General features: G+C 35.7%; 1 protein-coding gene across 2 annotated transcripts; it reads right to left on the reverse strand.

Moving 5' to 3' along the window:
* Window positions 1-119: 119 nt before the first annotated feature.
* On the reverse strand, window positions 120-6538 carry LOC116112069 (protein FAR-RED ELONGATED HYPOCOTYL 3). 2 transcript variants are annotated; one of them, XM_031398254.1, is made up of 9 exons: window positions 6393-6538; window positions 1829-4046; window positions 1684-1740; window positions 1338-1406; window positions 1177-1245; window positions 1009-1077; window positions 878-928; window positions 705-782; window positions 120-602 (listed from the first exon to the last, which is right to left on the reverse strand). In XM_031398254.1, the coding sequence occupies exons 2-8, from the start codon at window positions 4001-4003 to the stop codon at window positions 726-728; spliced, it is 2547 nt and encodes an 848-aa protein (XP_031254114.1). In that variant the 5' UTR covers window positions 4004-4046; window positions 6393-6538; the 3' UTR covers window positions 120-602; window positions 705-725. The 2 variants fall into 2 exon arrangements, with proteins under 2 accessions (XP_031254114.1, XP_031254116.1); XM_031398256.1 differs by lacking the exon at window positions 6393-6538 and adding an exon at window positions 5603-5804.
* Window positions 6539-10184: the final 3646 nt, after the last annotated feature.

A 10184-nucleotide genomic window follows, 5' to 3' on the forward strand; every position in this document is an offset into this window, starting at 1 on the left:
TTTTTTTTTTTTTTTTTTTTTTACAATTTTTTGACCTTTTAATGAGAAATTGACATCAATATTTACTTCATTCCAAGAATTTAGAGAAATATAACATGACAATAATTGGGCGCATCATAAAGCTTCCTAAATTACAAGACAAACACAAGAAATGGGTTGGGCTGCCTGATTTTTCCACCAACAAGTAAGAGAGCACTATAGCAAGTCAGATCCGCCTTCTAAAAATCATCACTAGGCTACACAATGGCAAACAACAGTACTTTGATCATATGCTGATCAAATGGACAATGTTTTTTTTTTTTTTTTACCTGATTTAACTGACCCTATTTAGGCGTTATTAAGTTAAGCCACCTGCGATCACAGATACTGTATAATATTACAACAACCTTTACAAGAGATCGATTAGCCCTAACCCAAATTCGTTCCGACGCAACTACATCGTTATCGTAGATGTTGGAAGTTGAAGATGAAAACAACATCCTATTCAACCTTTTATCTTACAGTAACCAGAAAAGTGCTTCTCTGTAGTTTGATCCTTCCATCCACAATGCATTATACATTTCTTGCTTTACGAGCATTCGGGGGGAGTACATTCTTCAGTTCTACCCAGAAAATAGAGTACATTATTTTCTGCTTGCTAAAAAGCAAAATATGGAATACTCCTTGCTGGATTCAAAAAAAAGATGCTACAGCAAAGAACTTACTTTACAAGAAGGAAGTGCTTTTTACGCATGTCTTGATGTGTCGTCATGTAGCTGTGCCGGTCTCACACTGGGATCATCCTGCAATTAGGGGGGTGGAGCATGAGGGGCAACCATTCTAAGTAAAAATGACAAAGATCCTATCTTTCTATCAGAATGATATCTGGCAAACTCACACGAATACCGTAGGCAAAACCAGTTTGTGCCCGAAAGAAATCCATTTGTCCCTGAAATAATTAAACCCCGATAAGTAATTATTTAGGTTCCATGATATACATAATTACCAACAGCTCTGCAAAATACATACCAGCCCATGCATGCCTTGCTGTGCGCTATAGTAACCATCATGGCTTGGTGCAATTGTGTTCAGCTGTCCCTAAGTACATAAAACCCATATCTTAAAGTTACATTGTGATCTGAGCAATGAAATTGCCATTTTTTTTCATTCATTATATTTAACATTCTTATGATATACCAGCCCCTGAATGGTCTGTTGATTCCCATAGTAATTATCACGTGTTGGAGCCATTAGGTTAAGCTGTACCTGCAAAACAGTGACATACTGTATTCAATTAAAATAACCATGATTTGATTCATTGTATTATCGAAAGATAAATGAATGAAATCGCATCATACCATTCCAGGCACACTCTGTTGCGTGCCATAATAGCCATCCAGGGTTACCGCTCTTGCACTTAATTTGTCCTACAAAAATAAGGTTGCAATTGCCGAGAAACTATCATAAGATAGTACAAATTATTTGTAAATAAAATTTTCGTTCTCAATTCTATATGAGTCATTTGTTATTTTCATTAGCATCATCTTGCTTATCCATCAAGTAACATCATACACATTATGGGATACTGCCAGTGGGATTCAGGAAGCCCAAAATTCACAAATCAGTTTAAATCATAATTCTATTCAACACGCATCCTAATGCATAAATATGTTTATTACTGACTAATAGTAATAGAAGACAAACCATTTGTGGCAAGCTGTCTTGTGCCCCAACAGCCATAACCTCCTGCTCCGAGTTCACCTGAAATTAATTAAGGAAATCAATTTAAGAAGCATAACCACTGCATAACATGAACATGAGCATGCAATCACCATCCAAAAAAATTTACCTTTCTTTTCTTTGTTGGATTCTTTCTTTTATTTGTCTTGATCATACTTCTACTTTGGTGATCTTCTTCCATGCATATTAGACCATGAGTTGGTGATGCAACAGCTTCCACGAGACTCTTACTAGAAGTATTTACACTTACACAGTTTCCAAGAGCTTCTTCTAGTGCACGAAATGCAATACTGTAACTCTCTTGAGACAATGATGCCTCTTCACTCAATTTCATTGCACGCTGACATAAATCATTGTATCGTTGAAGTCTAGATTGCGCCTGATCAGATTCCTCTGCCAAAAGTTGCCTGCTCTTTGCCTCTTTTGTCCATCGTTTCAAAATATATTGAGATGGGATGGAAGAAAGGCCACGAATTTGAAGAACAATCAATGCATGTCTACACAGATAACCTTTATATTCAAATAATCGGCATACACAAAAAACTTCTGACTTAATTTGATTCCACATAACAACAAAGTCCTGAGTCTTTTCAAAATCTTGAACTCTAAAAACAATGCTGGTCTCATCTTGACTTTCCTGTTTAGGATGACAAGCAACAGCCCCCAAAACCTCAACTTGAAATTTTTTGAAAACTGCATGAGTGTACACAGCTGAAACACTCTTCTCAAAAGGTGATGGAGATTTTAATGTAGGTTGTTTGTTGCACGTATCAGAATCTGCCTTTGCTTCCTCTTCATACCTATCTTGCAGAATAGAATCATACTGTTTCACAAACTCTTGCACGGTGGTCTTCTTATGCACAAATTTATCAAAAAAGGAGTTCACACTCTCTGATCGTTGAACAGTGGACATCCCAGCCAAAAAGGTATCTCTCATGTAAGTTGGCACCCATTGTTTACGGTCTTCATACAATGACTGCATCCATTCATCTTCCCTGAGTTCAAATCTCTCAAGAAGTTTCCACCACCTTCTCCCAAACTCTTCTTCTGTCCATGACCTATAGACGCATTTTTCAAACTTTGCCATAAAGTTTTCTTGTTGCTTAATTATGTGACCCAAATTTTCAGAAACCTTCCCCAGTACATGCCACAAACAAAAGCAATGAGAAGCTTCAGGAAAGACCTCTGAAACAATTGATTTCAAGGTCTTATCTTGATCAGTGATTATTACTTTTGGGCCTTGTCCACCCATTGCTTTAATCCAAGTATGCATTAGCCAAGAGAATGTTGTTGCACTTTCATCTGATATCAGTGCACATCCAAGCAACATGAATTGATAGTGTTGGTTCACACCAACAAATAGAGCAAGAGGCATTTTATATTTGTTTCTAACATAGGTGGTATCGAAAGAAACAACATCACAGAAATTACTATAATCATGCCTACTTTTGGCATCAGCCCAAAACAAATTCTTCAGCCGCTGATCTTCACCCACATCTACCGCATAGAAGAAGTTGGAGTTGATATTCTGCATCTGCATAAAAAAATCAAGCAAAACCTTGGCATCTGCTGCTTCTAATGCCAGATTCCGACCTTTATCAAATGGATTTTTGGGATCATTCTTCAGACCTACCACATTTTTATATTCAGCAAACTGTCTAGCCATCGCAGCGTACATCTTTCTGGTTTGTTCACTCACTGCTTGGGCTGGCAAAAGGTCATGGTTATGCTCCTTCACAAAACTGTGTATAACCCATTTTCCATCTGGCCTTCTCTTCACATGCATGCTTGCTTTACAGTCTGTTTTTGAACATGATCGTCTACCAGTAGCATTTTCCTGATCTTGCTTACTTTGCCTGGCACGTGGTCGATTATAGGACTTGTCATACTCTCGCTTGGTCCCATATCTAGAACAAGCAAATTTTGCATCAATGAATTCTCTTGATGTTTTTGAACGGCGACTATTTTGTATAGCAGTGTTGAATCCCATAGACCGAGCATATTCTTGATAGAAAGAATATGCTTCCCCATGTGATTCAAACTCCATACCCGAAAGTGGCTCAAGATTTGTATCCTCTTTAAACACTACTGCATCAGCTGCAGGAGAATTAGCATCCCCATCTTCAGTACGTAGCTCATCTCCAACAACCCCAATGCCTCCGCTCTCTAGATCACCATTATGCAGTGCCAGTTTTTCTTCAGCATCCAACATGTTATCAATACCATTTTGTTCTTCCTCTTCCTTATCATGTTCGCCAGAAGGCAACCTCAGATCTATGTCCATGATGAAAACTTATTGACTTCAGCAGCTGTATTATCAAGAAAACCTGGAAGTGGTAAAGGTAGACTTTAAGACCATGTTTTTCCACATACCACAATTAACAATGATGATAATAACAAGTGGTAAAGGTAGACTTTAATACAGCAGCTGTATTATCAGGACTTCCGGTGGCAACCTCTGATGACATGTATTTTGTGCAAGAAAACTGGTTTGATCACGCATTGTTTGATATGGAATTATGATAATCATTTTTGGGCAACCAGGAAGCTAATTCACTTAAGTAGAGCCGGAACAGTTTTCTTTATATTTACTTTCGTCGTGATGCTGCTGGTTCAGTTTCTTTACTTTTCCCAAGTTTTTAAGCATTACAGAGTGTTTAGTAATTACAAGAATATTCTGGAAAGGGGCTGAGGGTGGACCATTGATCTCAGCTGAATTTACAAAAGATGGTGGGATTTTTATTCAAATATTTGAGGTTTTCTCCAAGATTTGATGATAAAAATCTTCCTTCTACAAAAAATTAAGAAACAAAGTCCTTCCCAACTATCAATTATAAAAATTAATGAATGAGCAAAGTTTAACAATTCATTAGACCTCTCATTAAGGTCTGCTTTCTTGTTCTATAAGCGTGATTATTTACAACCTAGCTACTTAGCTAAACCTATTTTCTTATTTTCAACTTTGTTATTCTGTTTAAAATTTCCTGCTTTTCCTATAACAACCACTATCTGGCTTTCATATTATGAAACCACCACTTACACTCAAAACTCTTCAAATTAATCCCTAATCAATCATTTCTAATATAAAAAATGTACAATCCTGATTTAAAGCTACAGCACTATCGCATATCAACTGCTCATGACTTGTTCCAAGATTTTAAACAAATGAAAATAATCAATAAATAAATTCATAACATCAAAGTAATCAACTCCACTGTGAGCAACCAGCACTAAACTCATATGATTTCTTACCTAGCAAGATACTGATATGATTTCTCACCTAGCAACCCAAAGACACATGACTTTTCACCTAGCAAGATACTACTATAAACCAGTATCATCAAGGACCTCAATCTTAGTCGCTGGAATTGCATAAGAAAACACCAGCTTAGTATCTATTATTCTACAATTCCCACATAAAGACTTGTAGAATTCATGATTCAATTTCTTACTGTATGTATCATAAGATATTGCCGTAGGGGGAGAAGAAAAATGCATTCACAGATTTTCATTCAAAAATTATAATAAAGAATTCTCTTCGTTTTTTCTTCTCCTTTTAGTTCAAGTATGATGACTACTCTTCTCGATGTTTTTTCCATTCCAGAAATATAAGTCTTGTGTTAATTGCTTGAAGACTTTTTTTCTCCAGCTATAATCCATTTGTAAAACATTATGCAGATACAAAAATATAATCTTGATTCTTCCACACTATAAACCATGGAGACTTGTAAGTATTACACCTCTTACTCAATTCCTACCATAACAATATTTCTTACTGATCCAGAATCCCCTACACTAATACTATACTAATTCTGTCAAAAATTGTTCATTTCTAGGATCATAAAAACATGAGCTTGTTTTTCAGTTAGGTCAAAGCGGTAACCTTTGACAATAACTGCATAGAGCTTGAGTATCAACCAATAACTCTCACTTTGTCTCACTTTCACATAAAATGCGTTACAGAACAAGAACATCTACCACATCAAGGCCTAAAATCCACCAGAACACCTACCTGGCATAAAAAGTAAACAATAGACAAGTGCCCAGTTACTCACAATTCTAACGTATCACATTAAACCGAAAAGGAAGTCCAGTACCACAAACCCCTACAACAATTTCCATATTCAAATAAACTAATATAATCCACTTATAACATTTCCCCGCAGATAAAACCGCACATTTCGTACACATTCACAACTTAGCTCAAAAATACTCCAAACAACCCGATCGGAACTCATAAACAGCTTCTTTCACAGCTTAATCAATTTATACACCTATTTAGTGCACTTCTCACATTCACAAAGTAAATAAACTCAGTTCATAACATCTCCACTGGTAAAGCAAACCTAAACCGGAACAAAAACGAAACGCAATGCTACTAATACTACTAAATCAAATCATTTCTTCCAACCAATTCGTTTCTTGATACAATTTAAAATTGAAGCAAACTAACATCACTCAAACTCAGCCGAGCTGACCTGTTTAAACAATTGAGCTCACACCACAATTCAATAACCTAACAACAAGAATTACACGTCAAAATGTTCAAGTTATCAATCAGTTCAAGAAATTAAATCAAGAACAAAAGCTCAATTCACACAATTCTTTAAACGCATAAAAGAAAGCGAAAGGTTAGTAATGAGAGAAAGAGAGAAAACGAGTGAATGTTGTACCTCTCTCTTTGTATATGAAGAAGAAGAAGAAGAAGAAGAGCAGCTTCGATTTCGATCTGTCAGAGCGAGCGAGAAATCTCACGCGACGGGGTTGAGCGAGTGGTGAATGCTTCGTTGTGCCCAAATTTTGCGCTCTGTTTAGGGTTTCGTAATCTCAATGTCTCACTCTTACGCTCGCTTCATCTTTTTGTTAACTCACTCGCCTCCTGCACGCCTCGCGCGTGCCGACACTGCTGGGCGTATTTTCGTAATTTTGTATCTGTATACAATAGCGCGTGTGACGCGTGCCCAGAAGTCTGGCTGGCATCCATTTTGTAACTGTTCAGCCATCTTTTAATTGTTAAATTTATTTAAAAATAAAATAAAATGTTTCACGCGGTGTTTCCCCACTGAAATCACGCACTCTACTTAACCAAAATAATAATTAATATATTTTTAATTTTAAGTATTTGTTAGAATCAATTTATTTTATTTATTTATTTATTTATTTATTTATTTATATATTTCTGAACCTAATTTCTAATTTAGTTGTATATGCAGACAGCCGCACAATTACACATTGTATAAAAACAATGCATTATAAAATAATACACTTACTTGATTACACCTTACAAGCCACTGTTTTGATGCACTATGATGGAATAATCTCACATTTGTCAATCCCAAAGAAATTTTTGTCCAATCCAATCATAGGTTGGACAAATATATGTTTACAAATTCCGCTACATATTTCAAATTGACAACACAAAGTAGGCCAAGGCAGTTCATGGTCAACCATCACTATGTAATCCGATAATAAAAGAGTAAAAGAGTTCAACATAAGTTCTTAAATTCAAGTCCTCATAAGTATTAGTAAGGATAATTATTGAGAGAATTTACCCGGTGAAATCTACCAAAAAAAAAAAAAAAAAATTGCAGCTCATGGTCATGAACGATAAATATAGTATACAACAATCGAACAATTATACATTTGCAAATCCATTTTCTTTTTGTCCAATTTGAACGTAAAACTATATGAATATATATGTACATGTTTAAATACATTTTTTTCCCAACTTGCACGTATCTCAATAAATCTCAGGGTTTATTGAACATCCTACAAACTTAATAGACTAATTTGCACATACCTTAACTAATTTTGGGGTCCATTAAATACTTTACAAGCCTAATGGGCAAGGTAAGTCACAAATATTGTAGGTGAAGCCAGATAAGTCACAAATATGGTAGGTAACCACTTTATGTTGTTAGAATAAGTGCACTAGAGCTAATGTTTTAGCTCTTGTAAACTCATTTCAAATAAATGAATAAAAAGGCATTGTTTATTTAAGAGCATATATACTGTAGCATCTTTTTATTGTGTGTAAAGAAAATAATATATATATGTCTTTAGAAAGGTTAAAACCAATGACGGGGGAATTAAATGTTATAAATCTTAAGGCCAAACGACTTGCGCATACTCAAAGTTTGCCGAAACGATAAGTTGGTACCCAAAAGGTTTTGAAACGAGAAACAGTTACCTTCTGTCATGTGCTGTTAGTGATTTCTGATTGTTCATAGTGAAAAGACTAAAATGCCCTTAAAATTTTGATACTTTAGTTTTTTATAAATGTCTAAAAAACCCTCTAGGTTTGTTAATTTAATTAAACACCCCATATATAAAATGTTTGTTAAATGACAAAAACACCCCCACACCTGCAATGCTAGATTCCGGCCACCACTGTCGGAATCTGGCCAGAAATTGCGTTACGACGTAGACCCCGTTGGATCTGTGTCATAACGCGTCGATCTGGCCTTTTTCGGCCAGATCTGTGGTTGATCTGACCAGAAAAGGCCAGATCTACTGCCAGATCTGGCCGTCAACGTCGCAAATGGAGTTTTGCAGCCACGACGGCCAGATCTAGCTGTAGATCTGGCCGTCAAGCTGCAAAACTCCACCTGCTGCCTCGATGGCCAGATCGACACATTACGACGCAAATCCGACGGGTCTGTGTTGTAACGCAATTTTTCGGCCAGATTCCGGCGGTGGTGGCCGGAATCTGGCACTGCGGGTGTGGGGGTGTTTTTGTCATGTTTAGTTAAATTAGCAAACCTAGGGGGTTTTTTAGAAATTTTTTAATTTATAAAAAACTAAAATATCAAACTTTTAATGGCATTTTAGTCTTTCCACTATGAACAAACAGAAATCACTAACAACACACGACGGAAGGTACCTGTTTGTCGTTTCAAAACCTTTTGGGTACCAACTTGTCGTTTCGGCAAACCTTAGGTATGCGTAAGTCGTTCGGCCTAAATCTTAATTATGAAAATTTTATGAGCACAAATGGTGGCCCTTCTTAAACTGCCCGCATTCATAGTATAAATATGACCAAGGACATAGATTATACGAAGAGAGTATCATCGCGTTGAACAACCCTATCGAAAAGTAGTGACAAATCTCACATGTCAAGATTGTGGGCATTAACCAAGTGCAATGCATGAGTGCTTACTTATGCAAGTACACTGGACTAACCCATTAGAGGATTCCACACAAGATGGTAAACTTAGTGTCTCTAAAATATATTCTCTTACGGATGGTGGTGCATGTGGTCCTTCGACTTGAGATCACCAAAGCATCGTGTGTAAATATCAATGTGATTTGACACTAGCCTAACATCGTCTCTTTTAGGGATTACCATAATGGTGGTGATTTGTTACATCAAGAAGTATACTATGACTATGGTGGATTAACAAAAGATTCATTACTTCTGGTTACAAGAGATTTTATCTCGACGAGATATTTGGTTAAAGAACTATGACCCCAAATCTGTGGCCACGGTGAAATCGAGTTGGTGCTCAAATCTAATTTTATAGTCATCAGATTCAAGAACCAAATCTATAACATGTCTAGGTAGCTTTTGAGGTAGACACTATTTTTGTACCTCCAACCTTGATGAGATAAAAGATGATGAAATTGATCAAATTGCACGATAACCATACCGTAGACAAGGTAAGCCTAAATCATCGATTCTTCACTTACTGGGGAATCATGATGCTTTGCTAGAGGTCAATCTTGATTGGTGCACAAAAGCACTAATGCTTGATGTTTAATTAGTTATCGAGACACTTCCAACAAAGTGAGAAGCCTTTGAGTCACACACATAGAAGATAGTTAAGTGAGAAATGGAAATGGAAGGACAACTTGTCCTTAGGTCGAAAAGGATATTCTGATAACTTAGGAGTCTAGGGACATTTTTGTCATTATGGGCAAAAAAGACACTTTAGTAATTTTGCTCAAGGATTGACGCCATTATCTAATTTATTGGAAGAGTTTTTAGCAAAATTAGATTCATAATAATTTTAATATATATATATATATATAATTTAATTAAATATATTAAAACCCAAATATTAAATATATATAAACTAATTAAATATATTTATTTCATTAGTTTATATATATTTATGGAATTAAATAAATAGGTTTTTTTATTTAATTAAGTATTTGATATTTAAATAGGATAATATCTCCTTTAGGATTAGTGGAATCCTACCAAAATAGGGATTCAAGGATTGTAATCCTTTATTGAATTCATATTTGGATTTACACTGTAAAAGGAGGAGGGTTTTTAGTTTAAATATGAGAATTCTTTGGGGAAATATAGTTGAATAAAATCAAGCTATTTTCTCTCTCTCCCAATAAAATCACATAACGTTGTATGGTTATTTTATGTTGATTATTCAGTCGAAATCGTGATCTTGGTTAATGGAATCATATCATAGCAAGAAATTTTTTTTTTTTTGTTGTTATTTAGC

The sequence above is a fragment of the Pistacia vera genome, unplaced genomic scaffold (genome assembly GCF_008641045.1).
Source record: "Pistacia vera cultivar Batoury unplaced genomic scaffold, PisVer_v2 Contig656, whole genome shotgun sequence".
NCBI classification, from domain to species: domain Eukaryota; kingdom Viridiplantae; phylum Streptophyta; class Magnoliopsida; order Sapindales; family Anacardiaceae; genus Pistacia; species Pistacia vera.